Source organism: Corvus kubaryi, unplaced genomic scaffold, assembly GCF_017639235.1.
Source record: "Corvus kubaryi isolate FWS band 111438036 unplaced genomic scaffold, C.kubaryi_AGA036_p1.0 37300, whole genome shotgun sequence".
NCBI classification, from domain to species: Eukaryota; Metazoa; Chordata; class Aves; order Passeriformes; family Corvidae; genus Corvus; species Corvus kubaryi.
Genome location: NW_024581093.1, coordinates 12,006,607 through 12,031,377, shown reverse-complemented (window position 1 = coordinate 12,031,377; position 24,771 = coordinate 12,006,607). Strand labels below are relative to the sequence as shown.

Below are 24,771 nucleotides of genomic sequence, written 5' to 3'. Positions count from 1 at the left end.
GACTTATGATACATTTCCATTGGGATTTCAGTGCCACCTGGGGTTTCTCAATGCTAGAATGAGATAAATGTTTCATAAAGTAAATTTGGAGAAGGAAGGGAGGCAGGTAGGGGTCAGGTTACTCACAAATGTTGACTAAAGGGATGGAAAGGAATGCTGCAGGTCCCTGTAAGCCGAAATTCCACATTGATGTCTCTATTCTGTCATTACACAAGGCACTCCATGGTTGTTAGTTCTGGTGGGTATTGCACAGTAAAGATGCATTAGAGTAATTATATGGTAATGACAGAAGATCATGAGTTAAAGATGTTGTGAATCCTGTTAGTATACACATCTGAAATTGTTTGGAGCTGACGTTGGAGGTGTATCCATGTGGAATTTGATAGCACTGATATTGTAATTAAAGCTGAGGAGAGAGATGAGGTTTGTACCTATTTCTTACTGCTACCTGTGAATATTAATTAACTCATGGAGCCACCTGACCTTAGCAATAATCAGCTCTGTTGCATAGAGCAGAAGGGAAAATGTGAACTGCCCTCTGAATATTTATTAAGGAAGCTGAGATGAAAAGAGCCTGGTTGTGATAGAGAATAGAGGTTCCTGGAAGCCAAATTATCTTCTACCTGGTGGAAGGGAGATCCGAATCTTTCCAGTTTCCTCTGCTTTGAGGAGGACAAGAACCATTCTGGCACCACACGGGCGACAGAAACACACCTGGTTTGGCACACAAATGAATAAGAGAATGTCAGATCTCCAGAGATTTCTCTGGGACTTTCTGTATTCCTGCTTGCCTTCCTACCCGCACGGGCTGTAAGGACAAGTAACTCCAGAAGGCCAAAATGTAAGCCTGAGCTCAAGAGTGTCCTCATGTTGGAACACCACATATGTTAGTCTTTCTGAGGGCTTCAGCATCACCCTCAGAGAGAAGGGAAATGATTATTTCATCACTTGTGAGATGAGATGAAATGGTACATTGGGAGACCCTGCATTTTCGTATTGGGGAAAGCCCTGAGAATTAAACTAAATAAAACTAAAATTCTAGTCCCATGTCCTAGGCTGCCTGGCAAAGTAATCCTTTTCATCCTTCCCACTTATAGTGTAGTGTGGGCTTTGGGGATACCCAGACAATTGGGATCAGGGAGAAATTTGAATGTCTGTTTTTTACAGATTGCAAGTAAAAGCCATGGAGAAAAGGAAGATTAGTCTATATCTGCAGCATAACTAGGTAGCTCTGTTTCTTTCCCTGCTAGGACCTCGTCTTTTTTGCTGCAGCAGGAGCCTTCCAAATGGCTTCCTGCTAAGGCTCATTATTGAATTTATATTTTTGTCCTTCTCACATCTTCCTCATCTCCTATCACAGTCCCCTCCCCAGTCATAAGGATTCGATCACCTATGATACACAGACTTTGGAGTCAGTGTGGAGGCACAGGCTGTGTTAAAAACGAGGTGTGTTCTTAATCTGCTCAGATTGACTGGAAAGTAATTCTCTGAAGAGGTGGAAGAGCACGACGCTGCTGTGCACTGGTGTCTGGCTGCTGCCCTGCTGGAGATCCATGAGCAACAACAGCATGGCAAGTCCTCTTTCTTCTTTTCTGACAGCACCACAGTACCTGTATCTTAATCAGTCAGTGTCAGACAGTGTCACAGGCTCTGAGCACTGCTCAAAGCAAAGCACATCACAAACGCCTCCCTGCTGCTGGTAGCTTAGGTTACCATTACCAGGCTGAGCTGCCTGATGGAACACTCCTGTGCTCCAGACAGGCTGAAATCCTCACAAGTGTTGGCACCAACACGTGTTCAGACCAAGACACCTCTAGCCCTGGTGGTTTCTGTGCTCCCGTGACTCTGTCGGAGGTACTGCAGCTCCACCGCTGGTGACAGCACAGACGGGAAGCAGAGCTGCTGGGGACAGGGACGATGAAAGGAAAAATGCTTGCTGGGGTCACTGATATAATTTTAGTCATACATGTTGCAGGGAAGCATAAATTTATGCATATTTTATATGAAAACATTACATGCCTCTTGGGCTATCTGATTTGTAACTTTCATGACTGGCATGGTTTCAATCAGAAAGGATGAAGAGGGAAGCCTACCCAAAATGAAATGGTGAGGTAAGACTTTTAGCAGAAACAATCAAATAGCTGACTAGAGGGAGTAATTGTAGCTCCATCAAAGTTAGAGTGGTTTACTGTTTCCAGCAGTGACTCTGGCATCAAAGGGAATCCTAAGCCTGAAATCCTTGGAAAGAAGTGGGTTATCAGCAGATACAAATTGATTCATGTGGAGAACAAAGACAACATTTTTTGAGTGGGACAGGTGGCTTTTTCCAGCTCTGTGACAGCATTCTCTTCCTGGAGCATGGAGTGGTTAAGCTTGGCCTTTCACCATGTTAACCCATTTTTCCTCAAGGCCCTGTACCTTCAAGGTAGGAATAAATAAAGCTCTAATTTTTTTAAGCATTATATAAGTTACATCTGTTCAGAGGGTCCTGCTGGGAAAGTTTGCAAGCTCCATAAACAAATTAAAGCTGTAGTGTTAACACAGGGTCTGGTGAACTGTGTTCACCCCGTGGGCACACGGTGAATGAATATTCAAAGCAGTAAACTTTTAGTAAAAGTGTGGTGTTTAACTGTTTTGCAGAATAAGAACCACCAATTATAAACTTCAGCAACTGGATTTTCTGTTTCTTAGGTCCCATTCCATGGGCCCTCCTGATGCTATATAGGCCTTTGCTGTGTATGGAAACAAAACAATTATTTGGAGCTACTCCGCTAAGTAACAGAATAAAAGGGAGGCAGAGCTGCTGCCACAGAGCTGTTGAAAGGAAAAGATCATTGTGGTGGCTGATATAATTCTAGTTGCACATGTTACAGAGAATGAAGAAAGTAAGTTTAGTAAGTGTGGAAATGCAGAGTGATGACAGCTCTTCACTGGGTGCTCCAGCTTGGCTGGATCAGTCTTCCTCCAAAAAGAGGATCCTTTGTGCAGAGTAGGGTATTTGGGGCCTCAGATTTATCATTGAGGGTATTCCTTCTGTCCCCCTTTTGAAACAAAAGCATTTTGCCCCCTCAGGTTACAATGTGCCTCAGTTTAGAGACGTGTCCTCCACAGCACAGTCCAGCATGCAGGCAGATGTACCTGTGCCTTCCTGCTGGATGACACAATAACAATTCCAGGATGTCTTCTGCAAAACACAAACACAAATGGATGCAGAAATCAGTGGCATATTTTTGTACAAGAACAAGGTTATTCACCCATTTGAGCTCTTGCAGGATTGAGACCTTGTTTAGAAACAAGATAGTCAGTAAAAACAGTATGCTCAATTTTCATTTTTAAGTCCTACAGAGATTGTAAATATTTAGAAGTTAGAAAGAATACAACAATGCTCAAGTACTACATATTCCAAGGCCTTAGATTTAGTACAATGTTTTATGAGGCTACCTCATAATTCATTTCAGCTGCCCAATAGTAAGCAGAGAGTGGTGTTTCAGGGGCTGATTGGAGAGGTCAAAACCTTGTGCACACAATATATTGAACAATTCCATCATTCCTGCCTTCAAAGTGAATTTAGACTGACATAGCAGAATAGAAAAAGATGCTTAATAAACTAAGGGTTTTATTGCACACACACAGTCTCATAGGTATGCATTCAGCAAAAAGTGGGCATGACTCTGTAATAGGTGCACTAAAAAAAGCCATCTGTTTGTATTAATATCCCCTTTCACCACACTGAGCAAAAAAGACCTTTTCAGTTATTTTACTCTCTATCCTCACCAGCTTTACATTTGTTTGGCTATAGTATTACCTTAGTAGAGAAACCTTGTTACAGAAAGTGATAAATATGAAATTTAAGAGAATGAATTTTTTATGGGCAGTGCACTGAGCCAAGCAAGGGAGTCAGGAGACTGTGCCCTGGCAAGAGTGGCCTGTGCATGTCCTCTGGTGAGGAGAGGAACTTTCCACTGTGCTGCCCCTCCAGCCTCCTCCAGATCAACCAAGGCAAGAGCTTCCAGGGCCCAACTCATCAGCCCAGATGCTGAATCAGCCCAAGAATATTTAACTACAGCAGAAAAATGGATCACACCAGAGGATTTTCTCCTTGAACAGAACTTCACCCTGTTCTGATTAGAGATGGAAATTTCTGAGGTATTCTGGACTTCTTTAAGAGGTCTCAGCAGTTTAGTGGAATCAAAAATGGAAGTCATGGTCACTTAGGCATAAACATCAGTTAACCCTTTGACGTAATAAGATTTGTAAGGAAAATCTATCAGACCTTCATCCCTTTGAAAACATCCATAGCAAAACTATTTGCTAAAACATTCCCAGGCTTTAGCACCCTCCCATTCACAATAACTGCTATGAGCAGCTTTAGCATCCCTAATTTTGAGATGAGCAGCTGAACTCCAGGAGGCTTAGACCAATTCCTCCAGGATATCAGAGTGCCTCCAAACATTTGAGAGCCTCTAGAGGCCAGAATGAAGGATGGGAAGCAAAGCCTTAAATCCAAGGCCTTCATGCCTTAACTGTTGATCATAAACACAGCACCATCCTTGTCCTATAGAAAAGTTCCTCACCATAAATAATTCCACATTAGCAACACTTGTAGCTATTTGCTTTTGCTTTGCAGTCTCGCTGTTTTGTTATTATGTTGTACAGCCACTGCCGCCCTACTTTTCAGCCATATGTTGTCAGTCATATTTTTGCCTCTTGTTGCATTGCTGTCAGACTCTAACCTGTTTATGAGTCCCTGAAATGTGAAATTTTGGTCTTATTTAGTTTTCAGCTAACCCTGCTGCTTAGATTCAAGAATATCACATTTGTATACAGAGAGATTTATTTAAAACCCAATTGTGAGTTACACTGAGGAATCTTCAGCAAACCATGACAATAAATAATGAGAGGATGTTTGCCTGGAGGACTTCCCTAATGAGGTTTGGTCTTAGGCAGGCATTCTGTTTAGAAGTCAAATACTTTGTTCCTTGAGATTTTCATGTTTCTCCCTATCTAGCAGGGCTTTCTGTGAGGTTTCGGTAAAAACTGACCTTGGGGTCACTCATGATTACACATAACGCAAAAAGACACCAAGAACAGAGCTAGGGGAAAAATAATTTTATGTACAATTCCAATGTCTAATATTTTTTTATTTTTAAACAAAAAAATCTTATCAAGATAGCAGCTTTTTGGAAGTAGGCATAGACAAATGTGCTTAAAAGGAGACTATAGATAGCTGTGAATTAGAAAATATTATTGTTGCCCATATTTGTTCAGGGGAGGGTTTCTGCTCTGAGGTGCACCTCGTTGTATTGTTTGTCTTCTATAAGTTCTCTTCTCAAATGGATTTTCCTAAATGAACTCTCTCACTTTTGTAGCTGTGGCATTTGTGTTAGATCACCCTCCAAAAGCCACCTTCCTCTGCCAGTGCCAGCCTCACTCTCTGCTCCTTCATTGACACAGAGCCTCTGTGGTGACACGGGGTTGTGGCAGCCACGTGGGGGAACACTCTACCAGTTGAAACTGTCCTCTCTCTGTAAGGTACACAGAAACACAGTTTTCCAGCATGGTGTTTTGGACACTCTGTCATAAGGAGTGATAGGCAATAGTAGTGGAGGTATTGTGAATACACCAGTGATGTGTATATCATGCGTGTGAAGGAAGAAAATCTGTAGGGAATGTTGTAACAGATTTTTATGTTTGAGGGAGATGGGTTCACTTCTACTGATGGTCAGTGAAACCCGTGGTATTCTCCATCATAAGCCTGTAGGTGACTTTCACATCTGTTAAACGTGGTGTAATATTTCCTTGTAGGTTTACTTAATGATGGTCACAAAGAGAGGGAAGCGCTTTATTACTTGAACACAGAGACACAAATGTACTTACCCAGAAACCCAGGGTCCTGAGTCAGTTCATTGGGCATGGAGAGTTATTTATTGGATGTTTCTTGGATCCTTCAGAGTAAATGGACTACATCCAGGTAGTGGGATAGGTAAGTCAACAGACTTAAGGATTCTCCTATGGACAAATCCCTACCAATCTTTAAAGGTCGTCAGAATGTGTGTGTGGCAGACCACAGTTACCAGGAAGTAAAATATATGCCAAAAAATTCTGGTTGGATCTTTCAAGCTGAAATTCTGAATAAATATCCAGGATGAAGTCTTCTTCCCTAGGTATTATCTCTGCTCATTAATAGTTCATTCTCATACTGGGAAGAGCTCTCCTTAAAGTAGAGCAAAAGTGAAAAGTATTATTGTCAGACTCCTAAATTAATAAAGCAACCCAACCATGTACATAGAGCAATAAGCAGCACATCCTCAGGTTGCAGAGATGCACAATGGGAAAATCTATCCATTTGCCTCAGCTGCACATCTGGTAGCCCTTAGGCAGAAGGCGGGTTTGAAAGGCATCTAACCAGGAGCTGCACACAAAGCCTGGTTCCTCAGGTAGTGCAAAGTTCAGCAGCCAAGTTAAAAAAAATGCAGGACTCCTTTCCTCCTTGCCTCCGGCAACATCTGCTTGTGTGACAAAGCAAAAGCTCAGTAGTTCTGCACTTCAAATACTAGTTTGATGTCTGACTTATAATCAAAGTGCTCAGTAACACCGTGCTTTGCACTTACCCAACTGTTTTAATCTTTCACAGTGCAAGCAACTTGATAATGTAATAAACAAAAGATTGACAGAGGATGTAGCAAGCTTAACATATCACTCCAATTCCTCTACTGAGAAGTGATGGATACTTCAAGTGAAGAATTCCCCTAGCGGCTTCCTTGTTCCCAGGCATCTTTCTAGATGAACTTTTCCAATGGTAAAATCATTACAAAGCAGAATGCAATCTCTCTAAGGGCCAACTTGGAAGCCCAGTCTAATATACAGAGCCATAATGCAGTAATGAATCCTATAGGCAAAACTAGAGGACTTTTTGTGAATGGCTTAGTGAGGTGAAGAAATGGGAGAAAATATTGGATTAAGAGTTAGGTCAGAGTGTTATGTTTGACCACCTTATAATTTGGGATGTTACAAACCAAGATCTCTCCAAAAGATAGAGACTAAACTCTGAAATGAGAAATGCTTGAAGTCTCAAAATGTGAGCTCCCATCAATGTTCCATTTCTCAAAATGAAAAGGCAGATCTGAGAACACTGGTGTTCAGGTATCTCTGGTATTCAAATCCTGATCTGGATTCAAATTTTACTTCTCAGTGGCAGCTGCAGTATTTTCAGCTTCCATTCCTTCCGAGATTGTTGCAGGGTGCATAATTCACCAGTTATGTGGTGAAAGACGCTGTGAAAAAAGGCTCTTCCCAGCCACACTGCAGCTACATCAGACCCTCTGAGGAGCAACAAAATAATGCTTTAGCACACCTCAGCCAGAGGAAAGCAGTGGGAATTCAGGCTGATATCATCCCCTCTGAGATGGCTTATTGGGAATTTTTATATGCAAAACTAGAAAAAAATCTGGCCCATCAGAAAATAAAACTCAGTGCTTGCTACCAGGATAGGAAATAGTGAGAAAAAGAAATCATAGTCAAAAATTATATTTTATTTCCAGCATGACAGAGAGGAAATCGTTATCTAAGTTGTAGATTTACAGTGAGAGTTCAGCCAGCAGTATTCTATATAAAGTTTTGAAAATTAGAGACGCTTGGCTTCAACCTGTTTGGAAGATTACTTTGTGTTTAATAACGCAGTTTACGTAACAGAAGATAAAAGCTCGGTTTGCCTAGTTTGGAAAATAAAACTTAAGACATGTCTTGTTTAGGTTGGAATGAACCCATTAGTCATATGTGTAACTAACCATAGTGACAGTTCAGGACAATGAAATCATCATATTGGTTTTTTGTCTTTGTGCTCAAATTAATATGGAAAAAAATCAGTTTTCAATTTACTATTAATTGACTTCTCGCAAGTACTAAAAGTTTTGTGTCTGTAATCAGAACATTTCTACTGTCCCTAAAAAGGAGATTATAACAGGATTCAGTGCCCTGCAATAAACCCTAAAGCAAACCCACCACAATTTTACTTGGCAACTGTACCAAACTACAAACTACAGCAAAGCTGTAGGCTGAGAAAAGCCTACTATTTACTAAAATTATACTAAATGAACATCAAGGCCCAATCCTTGAACGAAACATGTATAGTGCAGAAGTGATTTTCTTTTGAGAAGGTGTGACAAAATTGATGTGTTTTCCTTAAAAAAAATTAAATTTGGGGTCATGGAAAGAAAAAAAATTCTCTGAATACTTGACAGAAGTGGAGAAGATAGAAAGCAGAAAATACTGTAACTTTGGAACTACACCATAACCACTCCCAAAAAGCCTTTTGGGGTGACTGTCTGGGATGCTTGAACAATGTCAAAGTGGGCAGTGAGACAAGGAAGAATTAAAGGTGTTTGCTAGTGAACCATGGTGTTATCTGCAGGGACACAGGAGTCTGCCCACCCTCCCTCAGCGCCCTTTGATGCAGTAAGGAAGGGATGTCCCCCTGGGTTACCCACCAGCTGAAAGGACAGGCTTCAGAGCTGTTTTTAATCTTGTTCAAGTTGCTAATATTTCCTTCCTTTTTATGCAATAAATGTTGCACTGCTAGGAACAGTATGTGTCCCCTCCTGGTATTGCAGTAGTCATTATTAGGAAACAGCATATTTTTTATTTATATATATACACACAATATATAGAAAATGATATATTATTACTTATAAATTAATTACAATTCTATTATTTTATTTATATAATTTTTACTTCTATATGCTATATATTTACATGCACATTTTATATATTTGCCTTACATATGTATTCTTATATTACTTACATGAATATTTACTGGCTGTGTTCTATGTTTATAGTATACAAATTGCTTTATAGAGTAGGTAAATATTATTATATGAAATAAATGAAGTGCATTTTCTCTTTTTATATGGTTAGTATATGTATAAAATGATAATACGAAAGCTTATAGGCCCTTTCCACCTATTTGGGTGGGCGGGGAGAGGAAGACAGATGTTAGGAATACTTTTAAAGATTTTTTTTATTGAGCTGGTAATAGCAGCTGCTGCTCTTTCCCAGCCTCAGGCTGGTGCCTGGAATGAGTGTTGGGGGTCTGGAGGGAAGGGTTTGAGGCTGCAAGTGATGCAGCAGCAGCAGCCACCTCCAAGCATCAAACTCGGGCTGTGCTCGCAGGGTCCCTGGTCGGTGGGTGATGGGGGCTGGCCAGTGGCTTTCAGCACAATTCAGCCTTGCCCCGGGCACTGCAGGCACCCACACACAATCCCAGGTGGGTGTCCTGTGGGAGCAGCCTCTTCCCGGGGTGCCAGCTCTGCCCCAGGAGATGGCTGTGCAGGGCAAACCACTTGCCTGGCGCTGTACTTGCCCGCGCAGGACATGGCTAATAAGGAGCAGGCTTTTGATGTTGCAAAATTCTCCATCTGTTCCCAGTATTTCTAATTACGTGCATTAATCTGTGCCCCTCCAATGAGCCATAATTGGTAGGCAGTTACCTCATTAATCATTCAGGTGCTGAGCCTCTCCATGCACAGCCGCAGCAGCTAAGGCCGAGCACACGTAGCTGCATGGGCTTTGTATGTGGTACCATTGCAATTTTTGGAATTGTGGCGGATTCCAAGGACATTTGCAGTTACTATAGCTCAAGGGCGTTTTAATATCCTGAAATGCCACAAGATGGCACTGACTGATTCCAAGGCCCCTCATCCCGGCCGGCCCTGCTGCCCGGGCAGTGGCTCTGCCATGGCCGCAGGTGCGTTTTGGGCTACTCCAGGCACTTTTTATGAACTAGCTGGTGGTCAACTGCACTCAGCTGTTCGTGGTTTGTTTTGATGTGGTTTGCTTTAAGCTGTGGCTATGAAATGCTATGACTCTGTGACAGTGACATGAAGCTTTTGGATTTAGACAGATTTGATTTTCCTATGGTATATTCAATGGCCGTTTGTCTGTTAAAGGCCTGAGCCAAACCATACAAACAGAAAATAAAGCCTAGGCTGCCTAAGTCCACCAAGAGCTGACATTTGTTATTTGTTGCTGAATTGGGTGAGTTCTTGCCAAAAGGCAGAATGCCGTAGCCCTGGGACACTCCCAGAGCTCAGCTGGAAGGTTCACTGCGTGGGTACCTGTAGCTCCGCAGATGCACGATGGGCCACCATGGCTGCTTCCTTATGGGCCTCTTCCTGCTGACCCACTCACGCTGGTGAGTCCAACACAGCTGCTCACTTTGCAATGTTTCATAAGCCCCTCCTGCACTTGAGCGTTAGACACTCATGTCTGGACTCTCCAGGTATCCCCAGCTGGTTCATAAACTCTCTTCTTCTTTTGCTATTATAGTAAAGTTTCATTCCCTGCTTTTACCCAGACCATGCCTTTTAGGCTGGCTGTAGCATTCTGAAGGGTGCCGCAGTGGCTCAGTTGATTGATGAGTTGCAATAACTGCTTTTGAGTCCCTTTGTTGTGACACTGCTTTTGAGTTTCACCCATGTATAATGAATAGCCTAACAAACATAGCATATTATTTCATTCCTTTATTAAATCATTTATTACACTGCAATTTCTTTAACTGAATCAAAAAAGTTTCTGGATACAACCAATTTACTGTCATCATGGTGTAACATATGGCTCTTACAAGGATTTCTTTTCAGCAAATCCATACGTTGCAGAACCTGCTCAAAACTAAAACAGTATTTTTTTCATTTAACAAACTTGTAGTCAAATCTAATTTTTATTTTGCCTGGGAACTGAATTTTTTTTGGTTACTGAAAGGGAAGAAATTCTCTTTTAAGTGACCTTCTCATCTGTGAGAAGATACCCATTGGCCACATGTTAAAATACTACAAAAACTGTTCTTTAAAAATAGGATGAATCCCACACTTTTTCTAGGTTTAAATCAAACTTTTAGTCAAAAGAGAATACAGAAATAAAGAAAAAATAATACAGACAGTACAGACACAGAACAGATGTTTACATTTAAACATATGCCATTCAGCAGCTAAAAAAATAATTCAGACACCAACATATCAAAGGCATATTAGTGACATATGGTGTCTGACATGCTTCCACAAATGAATACATACGCTGGCTTTGATGACAACCATGCAAATTGTATCTTTCCACATGAACAGTTTATCAGGAAGAGTCGGATTTGTGCCTGCACACTAACACATAGTTTGGATTTCATGTGGAGGACACACCATGTTGTAACCATGCAGTATGTCAAATCAGGGTAACGTGTCAAATCATTCTCCCCCTTGTTTCCGTTGAGACCCAGGGTAAGACTTTAAAGCATGTGAGCCCCAGCAAGCAGCTCTGCTTGGCAATAAGGGCCAGCTGGCAGTTGTGCTGCTGCACGGGACTGCATTACAGCTCCAGGAAGAACTTCTGGGACAGCAACCCTGTCCCAAAAAGAAGGGTCAGGGCAGGGTACCCTCTAAAACAGCCAGATAGCGTAGTGGCAAATTTCAGCCAGGCACATCAGGTTGGTTATTTGTCCTCTGCAATGTAGATTTGCCCTGGTTCCTCAGCATCTCTGAGAGTACAAAACCCAAGCACTGTCTCCCATCAGTTGTTGCAACACAGTCATCATTTGGTGCATTTGATAAAACCATTCCACACCACGTTACTTATGACAAAACAGGACCCTGGGAACAGCAGAGCCCAGCACTGCTGCTGCTGCTGAGCTGTTCTCCCAGAGACAGGCAAGCAGATTGAATTGGACACAGTGCACTTTCGCACTGAGGGCTCATCTCCCTGGCATATGGTTGGCAGTTCCAGCACATGGGAGGTTATTATTTCACCATAGGAGAAATAAGTGTTAAAGCTTATTATGGGGAACGGTGAGGCTCACATGGGGCCACATGTCAAGGTCCTTGAGTCCTGTCTATACTTCAGCCGGTTTCAGTGGAAAAAGCATCATTTCAGGTGCTGGTAGAGTTATGCTGGCCAACATTTGAGGTCCAACTCAGAGACTCTCAAAGGCACCTGGGGTCAGATGTAGGGTTAAGGGAACTTTTAAGATTTTAGCTTTAGAACTCCATGGCTCAATTTTGCCTATGTTCCTTTCTAGAAAGTTGTCAGGGGATAGTTGTTCAGCTCAGAGCCTGTAAAAGCAAGAACAAAATAAGGAAAGGTCATACTGAAGTTTACACAAATAGAAGCTGAGGAAGGTCAGGCTGTTGAGAGAGGCTTTACTGTGCCACGTATCTAAATAAACAAGGACAAAGAAAACCAACAAAACCCTCCCACTTAGAGCTAAATTAGCTCTGTAGTTCTCCCTAAAACAGCTCCAGTTCCAACACTGATTTCAGTGGCCAGTACCCTAAACAAATATTTTTCTCCATTAAGTAGCTAATGTATTTCTTCATCAGAATATCCTTGAGTCTATCAATTCATCATTTTAAACAACTGCCATACAACCATGAGTACTAAATAAGGAGAAATGCCAAAGTGTTATTCCTTCCCTGGCTATGTTTAGAGCCTAACAGGATACATGTGCTGGTCCCACTGATGCCTGCACGCGGCTTTCAGCTCACGGCTGGCTCACATGCTGTCACTTTAGAGCTCAGAGAGCAAGCTGTCCTCCCTCCCTGGGGACAAGAGTACATCTGTTCTTCGGGCCAAGGTGCTGAAGACAGGCAGCAGCTCACCAGTGTTCAGCATAAAAATGCCAAGCAACTTGGGCTAGCCTTAAGTTGCAGGTTTGATTGCAAGAGCTCTGCCTTGATGTTTTCTGTACTTCTGCTCCCAAGCTCACTGCCCTTAAATAAAAATACTGTTAGTGTTTATAGAATTTCCAGTTTATCAGTCTCTCCTGTGTGTTCTCTCTGGTATAGAAAAGTGGGGGGGAGGGAAATGCAATATATTGTCTTCTAGTCACTAGTTGGGCCTCCTTTAAGGACCTTGTAAGACATTTTTTGTGTATTGTTTCCCTGCATATGTGAGCAGCTTTACTACTTCATCCCCCTTAGGACCACTTAACAACATCAGCAAAGCAATTAAGTGTAGTTTTCAGGAAAATGCCAGAGGCATTACACTGTCTGGATGGGAGTCTCAACCCAATTATTTTCAGCTAGTTGTGAACTGTGGAAAGTGGACTTTACTTCATTATAACTTCAGTTCCCACTGATTAAAAGTCTAGCGTGTTACAGACGGTAAGGAAAAATGAAACAATTAAACTTTCCATCAATAAAATTGCTGCATATTCTTCAACATAAGGGTTTACTTCTCTCCAGAGAAGTGATTAAAATGAACTGATTGAACTATAATTTGATTGACTGAAGAGTTGCAATCCATTGCACTAAAGCTTAAATTCCATCTTATTGCTCTATTTAGCTCTGAATATAAAAAATTACTGGTGGTCTTGCAAAGCCCTTATGCAGCCCTCCAGCTGAAATTTCTTGTAGCTCACAGGCTGCAGCAGGTTCTGTTCTTTCATTGCTGTGTCTGCATGATTCACAATGGATTGATGTTGAGAAAGACACGATGACACCTAAGAAATTATATTAATACAGCTTTAGACAAAATAGAAAGATAGGAAGACAATATATTATCAGGTATCTTCTACCTAGTACATAATCATTTGGGGATTCTAAACACAACCACAGAAAAAGTGAACCCCAGAGACCGGAGAGATTAATTGTCAGGTTATATACAGTTGTTGCAGCAAAAATTAGCATATTCTTCTGATGAAAAATGCAGCTGTGATGCTCCTTCTTGCTGCAGACCTGTCTTCAGGAAGGTGTGAGGCTGCCAGATGCAGAGGTTTGTAGGTGTGCACACATATGGGTGACTCCTTCCTCCCAGGGGATCCCAGAGTGGCACACTGCATCTGGTCTCGAGTGTAAGCTGTGCTGGCTGTGAATTAAGATGCCCGAGTTCCAGTGCAAACACTGTTTCTTGGGACTCAGGACAAGTTTTTATGGTTTGCTTAGATGACGAGGGCTTTGTCTCCACAGATGCAGAATTCTGCTGCCAGAGCCAGGGGCTCCTATTGCACTGTGAGGGCTAATGAACACCAGCTAAGAAATGATGAACTGCTTGCTTCTGTCAGCAGGCTACTACGACGTTCTGGTCTAGGAAATAGCCAGAATATCATTCTCCCTCTGAAACTTCAGCTGAAATGCCACTTCCTGTTATGAGGTTGCCCCTCTGTTGTATGACACCTGCTTTCTCTATTGCCAGTATGCATTTTGAAATAAAACACAGTATTTGACCCATAGTAACATTAAGAATATAATATTGCATTAAGTCACAGCAAGAACACCTTATATTGGTAATTAAATGTATCAGGCTGGGTAAGATGTATGGCTAAAGATGGGCAACAGCTGGATTAAATACTTAATGCACTTTCTCTGATAGCTCAAACTCTGAATGAATTCAATATGTTTTCCCACTAAGATCACCAAGAACCAGGTTATGTACTCCTTGATAATATTTACTACTGAGCTCAGTTTGCTGTGGAGCTTTGAACTTTCTGGCTGTGCTGATCTACGAGGCTGGCTCATAACTAATCAGGCCATGTGTGTGATTTGTGCCAACTTCAACCCTTGCATATTGCCAATCCCAGTTTTACAGTGATATCTGACCACAGCCAAGGTCTATTAATCCACTAAGTTCTTTGTTCTTAATGTTTACACATAGGACATACCACAATTCTTCCCATTTGTCAGCCAAAAGCTACCATAACTGTACTGGAGTCAGTGAGGCAGTATTGATCTGAAAAAATGCTGCCTCCATCCAATTTAGAAGGAACACTTTTGACAAATTATATTTGGCACTTAATGATTGTCTTGCATTATTGGCCTTTTCCTTTGTTTCCCCTTTCCTTTTGATTACCAATTACTACAAAAGTTATCCTCTACTCTGCCTCACCAGAGGTAACTTTGAATAAAGCTGTGCAGCAACAGGAGCCTTTTAAAGGGAGTCAAGGGCAAATACAGAACCACAAATTTGTAGGTATGGCTGGAGGCTGCAGAACGTTTGCTACCTTCCCTGAGCCGAGCTTTATGTACACACAGCAGAGGCACATAGGGCTCCAAACAGCTTAAATGCCTGCTTAATGCCTATTTAATCTTTCAGTTCTTACACAGACAGATAAATTCTCTCAGTTATAAGACCTTTGCATCAAAGTTGAAGCAGAAGGTGCTGTGTTTGAAGTAATTTGTATCTTATTTTCTTGCAGGACAAGAAGATGACAAAAAGATCCCCAAGTGTGAAACTAGCCTTTAGACTTCTATAATTCCAGCATGAGAAAGTGGCAGCGATCTTGCAAAGCATTTATTCTTCTCTAGCAGCACTCCTACATCCAAGGCAGCAAGCAGAGCATAGGAAGGGCTTTTTGTCACACTGACACGAGTCACAAGAAATCTGGGCAGTGTGCAAACAACAAGAGCAGGGCAGGACCTTCTTCCAAGCCCAGCCTGCGCTGGCACATGAAGGAAGAGGCACAGACATCTGGTGACCCAAGCAATTGCTTAATGTGGCTCCCCAGAGAAGTGTCAGCAGGAACTGGCAAACAGTTCCACCAGACCATTCACGGAAAAAGTGAAGAATGTTTCAAGCTGGACCTGTTTTCTGTGCCCATGGGCCTCCTGGCAGATGCACAGGAATAATCATAACTACCAAAAAGAACATCACTGTGCTATGGATTCTGCAAATCACAGATGTGACTCCTCTCTCCTTACCCTGTTATGGAGAGGCAAAAATTTTCTGTGTTTCAACAAGAAGTTGAAATACATAATCTCCAATTACACAAATATACAAAAACGTATTTGCCAGCAGATTTGTGTTTGGAAAAACACAGCACTTTATTTACACAGATACCATAACTCCCTATTTTTCAGGAAATGCGATTACTGCAATTTCTTCATTAGGGAAGAGTTTCACTATTTAAGAAAATGTTATTTCAGAGGCGTGGTGTTATCTGTTTATTCCACTCTCTTAACACATTCAAAACATAAGCAAACACTTGAATGCTTTCCTCCTAGCAACCAAGGTCTCTCACATCAGAAAAGCAGCATACTTGTCTTTTTCTGTACCTTGTATTGAGCCAAATTTCTAGTATGCATTTGGCCATTCAATATCCACCAAATTCCTGGAACATAAATTTAGGTGAAAGTCTAAACCAGTGACTATGGTCACAGGACCAGATTTTCAGACTTTTGTGTATCCCTTACATCCGCTGATGGAAATATTGCAAAATTAATTTCAGGAACTAAGCTTCTTTACATTTACTAATCTGCTGCATGACTTAACTTTTCAAATTATCAGCAGCTTTTACAAAATGCTATTTTTCTGCAATTCCCACTACGGTGAGTATAAAACACGGATACTGAATATTGCCTTGGGATCTTGCTCTGTCTTTCAAGGCTGGATAATGGTGCTGTTTTTACTGAATATATATGGGGGTTTTCAGATCTCTTAAAATCTTTGCAGGCTATTAGGCACCAAAAAACCCCAAACAAACCAGCAAATACACTATCAGAATCCTCTCCTTGTCTACATCCTTCTTTCCTTACCTAAGGGTAACTTCTCCTTATTTTTTTCTTTTCTTAGGTAAGGGGGACTTATGGTCTCCTTGCTAACTCTTCAGGAAAAACAGAGGAGCAACTGGGAAACCTGTCTTCCAAGGAAAAGATGAAAGCTATAGCTAAGTGAGGAGATGTGTCCTTCTCAACACTGACAGTGTGGTCAAAGAGACAGCTCCCCCTGACTTTTCCCTGAAGAGTTCACAGACAACTGTCCAGAAGAGCGCCCGGTCTCCCCGGTGTTTCTGTTAACAGCAGGATTCACTGCAGCACTCTGGACTGCTGCTGCCGTGTCATTCCAGTGCCTCTGGGGTCACCTGAGTGCATTAAATTAACACCGTTCCCAGGCAAAGCAAAATGTCTGGCAACAGGATGGTGCAGCATAATAATGGGATAGGAGGGGTAGATGCACACGAAAATACGAAATGATTGGAAAGAGTGGGGAGCGATGATGTGGTTCTGACCGACGTGACTTAGTGCCAAATGTGCATTATCACACAGATCTCCCAGCAGATTATATGTCTCTTCACCACCACTTAACATTTTTATAGCTTATTTCAGTATTTTTGCATTTGTTCCACCTGTTATAATTTATTTATGAGTTTAAGATTATTAAAAATTTGAAGCTTCGTTACAAACTATCCTGGGGGAATCTCACCTGCCTCATGCTATTACATTATTATTACCAAGTGTCTAATTTATATTTAGTCAAACATCAATTGAACATCAATAAAATAATAATGAATGAATAAGCTATAGCTTCCTAGAAATACTAGTAGCTTAAGTGCGTAAGCAAAGGCAGTTCCCTGTCTGTGGGTCAGCTATCAAATCTCTCTGAGACTATTTGACAGAACCATTTAGTATTTAGAATATGATAATAAGCCATAAAAATAGTTAATTGCTATGTTCTTCAGCTAATTCTTGTGATAACTATGACCCATACCAACCTGTGAACCTGAGCTGAGAAGCAACCCAGAGTTCCATGTAAGACAGTCATTTCCAAACACTGTAAGTGCCTAAGGGACTCCATGTTTCCACAAAATGAAATGACAAAAGAATTTCGGCTTGGGTAAATGCTTAATTTTTCGCTTGAACACGACCTCTTAGACTGAAATTATTTATTTTTCTACCCAGGCAAATCAAAATAAATCTTTTTTTTTTTTTTTTTTTTAAATTAACTTAAACATCTGCCTATGAACATTGAAATAGCATAGTTCAACATTGCTGGTTGGGTGTTCTGTTTTAACAAAATATCGACCCAAAAAACAGGCTTTGGCAAATACTTCTCTGCAGACAGAAGTGGCATTATTTCAGCCGGGGGAATTTCAGTAAAGACCCTAGTCCTATTCCACCCTATGGCTCCACAGTGATTGTCATCCCTAATTAGTGATGAAGATCACTAATTGGGGACTACTTCCACGTGCACTTCCTAGGTTTATATGTTTTCCCCTTCCTCTGCTAAGCCTCAAGAGCCAAAGTTTTCATTCTGGATCTTTTGATCTCTTCTTCAATTTCCTACTGTGTACTCTCCTTTATGGTTCAAATTTTATCAGGGATTGAAGAAGCGCCCTAGATGCAAAAGATAACCGTGTTGTCAGCATTCTTCTCTGTCCCAGTCCACTAAGAATCACTTAACCCTGTTCTTCAAAATGATCCCACTGAAGTCAGTGGAACTGTCTCAGCCCCTCACTTCAGCACTATCTACATGAGGGCTCTAAATACCCATCTGTGGAACTGAAGCCAAAAGACAGTATTATCCTTCTATGACAGTCTGATATTTTTTAATATTCACTGACTCTCCTTTCCTTTTCATCCACAACACATTTGTCTTTTTTAACTGCTTGGGTCCACTCTAGCTATCTGTATTATGCAAGCAAAGATTATAAGGCCAAATGTCCTCAGGCATGCAGCATGGGCTCATTCAAAATTACAATCCCATTTGAAACCTCAATGCCACTTGGGATCTTGAGAAGTCCACCAAGAATTGCTGTTCAAGTCTAACATAAAGAGGTTCCAGTTCAACATTTAAAGTTCTATTAAGATCTAAAGGGGCCATCAGACATTCTGATCTGATCTCTTAGCTGAGATTTTTTTACTCAGTTACTTCTACATCAATCCCCACAACTCCTGAGTAAAACACATCCTATTGAAATACTTCCAGTGTTAAAAGGAAAATCCATCATCTCGGTGGTTTACACTAGCATTTATTATCCCACCCATTTATTACCACACTTCTTCTCAAATTGAACTTGTCAGGCTGTCACTCCCACTCACTGACTTGTCCTTCCCTCCATGCAAGGCTTTGTCAGCCCATGTTTTGGTCTCAGGGGTGCTGGTACACCACAACCTGAATGAGCTGGACTCAAAGGTATGGGCAGTTCCACCACTCAAAAACGTGCAAGCCATTGCATGCTTATGTTCCATCCTTGGCAAGTCCTTTTATCACGAAGAATTCATCAAAGTTCAGAATCAAGGATATCTTCTCTGTTCTTCCTGGGCAGACCCAAATATACTCCTTTTTGGGTACTCTTATAGGGAGTACTTTTTGAGTACTCTCATAGGGAACTGATGACTAGTGTAACAAAAGAGCACCTTCCCACACCTCTGAGGGATGGTTCTAATTTTTGAGCAACCCACTTACTGGATTTCACATTTTATGCCATGTAACCACAGGCAAATTTTGAAAAAAAAAATGCCACTCACCTCTCTTTTTAAAAATCTTTCACCATGGACTGGTTTCACTGCTCTCATTCAATCAAACCACTCACGGACTTGGACAGATCTTTCTCATGAGTAAGAAAGAATAAAGGTCATCCATTTCTGGATGTGCTTTGCAATGGATCCTGTGAAAATCAAGATAAATAATGTACACTAATTCATCTTTAGTGAGCACAAAAATAGTCCCCCGGAGTGATAGCTATGGGTTTGTCTCCAGTGAGAGATGTATAACCCCTTCTGTAAACACGACAATGAGTAACGATCAGCCTCTTATGCCTTTCTTATTCTCTAGTGTGGCAGACCCTTCATTACAGCTATTACATTAATAATGGCTTCAGAGAAACCTACGTGGCCGAAGCTGCATTCTCCTCTGGACATCAACACCAGTATTAAAACCCTGCCTGGGAAAACTCTTCAGAAACCTCTGCTGATGTTCACCCCAACCAAGGAATGCTCTGTTCTAGATGGAAAGCACTTACCTTCAGCTCACTGCCTCCTACCCCTGGATGATCAGGCAGCCTGCAAAAAATGATACACCATTGAAAAGGGAAAGATTTACACCTGAAAATATTGAGAGAAAAGAAAACTCCACCTCTCACATTAAGCTCTGAAAAACTACTAAAGATTTTGGCTATCTTACCCAGACCTCTAGATCCTGCAGGGTTTGCCCATCTTTAATCAGCCCCTGACTGATGGTGCTTGCAACAAAACAATGCAAAGCAATAGCACAAATTATGATAGTGTAACAGAAAATTGACCTAGAAACCCCCACTAAGGCACTGTGTCACCAGCATCTATCACTGCACCAGAGCATCAAGATTTTAATTCTGTATGTGTGGCATTTATGGGCACCCTTCAGGTATAAACCTGCTTCTAGAGTCAGCGAGGAAGGAGGTCTACACAAGTCCCCAGTGAGGGGGCAACAGGGCAGAATCAAGATTCAGGTTTGCACTAAACAATAAATAATTCATAAACTCTCTACATGTAGGTAACATGTAATTTTTATATAGCAATTACTAGAAAATTAATGTAACTGCCTCTCAAGAGAATTACTAGAGAACACTGTTGTCCTGTGCAGGTATGCACATGCAAGCTAAGTCTATGTAACAGGTGATGACACATCTTATGATAAATTATTTATTTTAAACTTGTTTTGGAATATGTAGCAACTTATTGATAGACAACATCTTACAACATTGTCTATGTAGAAAGTAATGCCTGGCAAATTATCAATTCTTAATAAAGTTTTGTGCTTCTAGGTATTACTGTTGATGCTGTTCTTGATTTAGATTCAACTAATTTTTGTCTAGACTCAGCACTGTGGCTCATCCATGTTTCTCCATCTCCCTGAGGATTTGGAAATACAAATTCTGACTTGATGAGCCTATTAAAAAATTAAGAAATGCATATGCAGCACTGCCCTTGTCTATCCATGAAACTAACACTGATTCAGGATACTAGAAAGATACATATGTGTACTAAAAGCCCTGGCTCCAAGATGAACACTGTGTTACCTACAAGCAAGTTATACTGTCCTAAAACAACACTGTCAAGGTGCACTACCACACTTGAGTAAGCCTGGATGTGCCATGAAGGAAAAGAATTTTCAGACAAACCCATCTGTAAAGGTAAGTTTCTTCAGAATTTCACAGCCACATGGTGCAAAAATAATCTGCAAAAATAAGCAGATTTATACAGCTCTCTGCCAAAACTTAAGACTGTTCCATACCTCTATAACAATCACATGTCAGTTGCCAAGAGTTGCTGTAAGCAATTATGATCTACAAAGACACAGTTCTCAGTTATAACCTTATCAGTAACATTCCTTTGTGAATGTTTCCCCTTCCAAATATCTTTTAATGAACACCATATCTAGTACTCTGTAAACCATGATCCTCAGATGTGGGAGCTTTGCATTTTCCACTCATTTAGTCAACTCTGGGCATTGCTAAAGACCAGTCTCATGTAATTCTGAGTTCGAAAATATCTTCTGAAAAAGGAAAAACTATTTATGATCCTTTTTGCAGTTTAAATCCTGTATAATATTTTTGATGAAGCTTTTTGACTTCAAAAACCCACAGTTTAAACAAAGGTCTGATAAAACCCCTCTGATTTGCCACAGAAATTGATCTTCTGCTGTCCAATTCCATTCTTAATGAAATAGACAATTCAGAAACCTACAGGAACATGCTTTATTGATTCATTCACAAGTCACTAAAGCCTATGTTCCCTCCAATAAACCTAACCACATAGTGTTTCTCATGCACTGAATTGCAGGGAAGAAAGATGACCCCAGATCTGTTCTGCTGGAAGTCTAGTGAGACTAAACACGCCCAATAAATGTAAACAGGGCATACCACTAAGCTAATGCCACTAAGCTAATGGCAAATGTGTGTGGGAGACAGACACTTATATTTCCTCTTTATTATTACTTCAGCTGAGCCTCTGCTTTCTTGTAATTTATTTAGCCAGGGCAGCTGTGCCCAGATGCATACCTGTTTCTTCATGAAGGTCCTTGTTTTTCTCAATTTTGTGGATGGATTAAACAAAGCAGGAGGAGGCCAACCTACATGAGTGAGGTCACCCAGTGACCTGTAATCTGCACTGCAGCAGATGCCCGAATTCTTTCAGGTTCAACACCTAATTTGGCATAAACCTGGAGTGTAGCTGCACTGCACTGGATATTTTATAAATATGTCTTTCAATAATCTCCCTCCCTTCTTATGAAAGCAATAAGAAGCAGTGAGAACAGCAGAGCCTATATTGGATGAGCTTTCCTATTAAACTCCTCTCATGCATCTCAGCTGTGACCCATAGTAATCTGGGTAATCAAATAAGCCTGAATGCCCTGTAAGAACCTACGATGGTTCATTGTCTACCTGCAAGATAGAAGTACAAGAGAGCAGCTAGATACCAGGTATCAGACAGCAGTCAGAACAAGAGTGAACTTAAAAAATAGATGTTAGAAAACACAGGAAAACACATTATCATGAAAATATGCTTTGCACAGTCCTACTGGTACTTTCAAGTACCACCAATTCAACATTCATTTCCAATTCAAAACATTGCATCTACTTGTCCTGCTTAAGGGAATATGCTACACTCAGATTCAGTATCAGGTTTTATGGTAACTACAGTTAATCCAACTATTCCAGTAGGAATACCTTGAAGTATGGCATTTTTTCAGGTTCACCCACGCTTTACCAGAAATCCAAACAGTCTTTTGCCTTCTACCTTATGACACAATAGTTTTAAGGGAGCCCATTTCTCTTATATAATTCTAATATTTTTCTCCCTTTACATATGCTTTTGATAAGTGGGCACAGACCCAGTCAAGAGTAACACTCTACTGCAAAACTTACCTGTCACCTGTATTAGGACTTAGTGGGTTTAGTACAATTCTAAGTGAAGAATAGCTTCAGAAAGCAGCCTCTGCTGTTACTGGGATAAATAAGGTAACAAACAATTTAGTGGTGTATGGGGGAATGAAAATATTTTGCAATGCTCTTTAATATTTCCCCTAATTCTAAAATCAGCCAAAACTCCAGCATAAAAATCACTTTTCCTTTAGAATTGCCTCTCAGCAGGGTAGTAGGCACAAGTTATCGCTTTGTGCCATACTGTATGTTCAAAGCCATCAGCATTCAATGTGCTAAGAAGTGACACTGAATCCCACAATCAGGAATAAAAATGAAAGTTTCAAAAAGATTTCAGAATTTAGATGAATATAAATAGCTGCTTTGAAGATGGAAAGCATTTTACAGATTTACATTTTGGTCTGTTTTGAACGGATAAACAGACAAAAAAATATGTTTTTAAAAGGAGCACTATGATTTTCAGTTTAACACTTTCCATAATTAGATTGTAAGAAATACTAGGAGCCACAGAAAGAATTATTTATATTCACTGTACAGAAAGCTTATGTTTTACTTCTGCTTATTACTTAAGCTTCTGAAAAGCATCTCATTTTATAACCTTAACAACTATTAATGTAAGCCACAAGCTTTTTGCAAATGTAGATTCCCACTATCACCTTTCCCAACTATAAGGATTCAAAGAAATCAGGGCTCTATCATTGTTTAGTCAAGAGACTCAGAAGTTTTAGCAAAGGTTTTCTTTTCTTTTGAAAGACACAACTAATGTTGCCAAAGAATTCATACTAATTTAGAATTAAAAATGTTACGAAAAGTGCTCTGAAGAGAAAATTAATTGGAAAGATTCATACTCTAACACTGCCTGCTGTCACTTCACTCTTAATGACCCAAGTGTTTTTATAGTTTTCTGTGTTCTCCCTTAGTGCTGTACAATTTGATTTCCAAATCCCCTGAGAGCTCTGTGACAAATCTCCAGGGTGTTTCCAGGATGTAAAGGTCAGAGCTGAGGACAATGGGGATGGAGTGTGCAGAACACAAGTCTCAGAATCTCTTGCTTCAAATCCATCACTGACACAGAAACCAGGGTCAGTGAAGCACAAAGAGAAGCCTCTTAAAGGAAAATCAACCATGGTGGGAACTTCCTGAGGAAAAATCAACTCTGGTGGGAACCTCTTAAAGATGTTAGAGTAACTGCTAGCAGAATCCAAGTGACATTCCTTAAACCAAAGGAAGAAGACAGCTTTCCCAGAGATCTGCTGCATGGAAATCAAACAAGCTTCCAAATTGCTTGAACAAAAATTATATACTGGGAAGCCCAAACCATGACTTGCACACTTGTCTCATGCATAACACTTGGAATGCAGGGAAATTCTCCTGTGCTTTATTCCTGGACTCCTTTCCACCCTATCCTCTGAAGGCTTTCTTCAGCCAGCTCCTTCCCTGCCCTCACACCAGCCTCCAATTTTCTGACGATATTGCTCTTTTGGGCTAGACACCATACGACCTTCCCTGTGCTGGCTGGCTCCACAACTGTTAAATTAGTGCCAGCCAATCTCTATCTTAGGGTTCCCTAACAAACTTATTACATTTTTTATTGTTTAATTATCATAATCACTTCTTAAGAACAACTGTAATACGAGTTAGTGGAACAGGTGCTGTAACTAGTAAAAAGTCTATGAAGAGAAAAATCAATATCCCACCAGATGTATGTAGAGGATATACATTTCAACATCACAAATTCCCTTTTGGGGACCTGAAAGTATTCTCTGCTGCTTCTGCATGATGTGCCTCAGTTTTAATTCACTTGTTATTCTTTGTTTAATCAAGTTAATCTGTAGTATAAATGTGAGCACCATTATGCTAATTTCTGCACTTGACATGCAAATATATAAACATTTGTGTGCCAAATTATTAAGGTTCTGTCCATAATGTTATGCCCCTATTTACTATCTATATTTAATGTCTTATGGATTTCTAAACATTTAAATTTATATCAGTGCTGTCACATATCTGCAAGCAGAGACAGTTTTATGAGCACTAAAAAAGCTGCAACACACAGCCACTAAATACTAATGACATAAATGGTATCCACTAATGGTCTCTATTTTTATTACAATGCAAAACTTCAATACATTGCAATTACCATTGCTCTAAGGCTGAACCAT

General features: G+C 40.6%; 1 protein-coding gene across 1 annotated transcript in view; it reads right to left on the bottom strand.

The window, feature by feature from the left end:
- Positions 1-10,502: 10,502 nt before the first annotated feature.
- LOC121664310 overlaps positions 10,503-24,771 on the bottom strand; it is a 31,326-nt gene continuing 17,057 nt past the window's right edge. The window contains exons 3-5 of the mRNA XM_042027543.1: positions 19,712-19,751; positions 19,218-19,357; positions 10,503-12,089 (exon numbers count right to left, since the gene is read on the bottom strand). Of these exons, the coding sequence (XP_041883477.1) occupies positions 19,729-19,751 (23 nt within the window). The 3' untranslated portion in view covers positions 10,503-12,089; positions 19,218-19,357; positions 19,712-19,728. The remainder of the gene's footprint in view (positions 12,090-19,217; positions 19,358-19,711; positions 19,752-24,771) is intronic.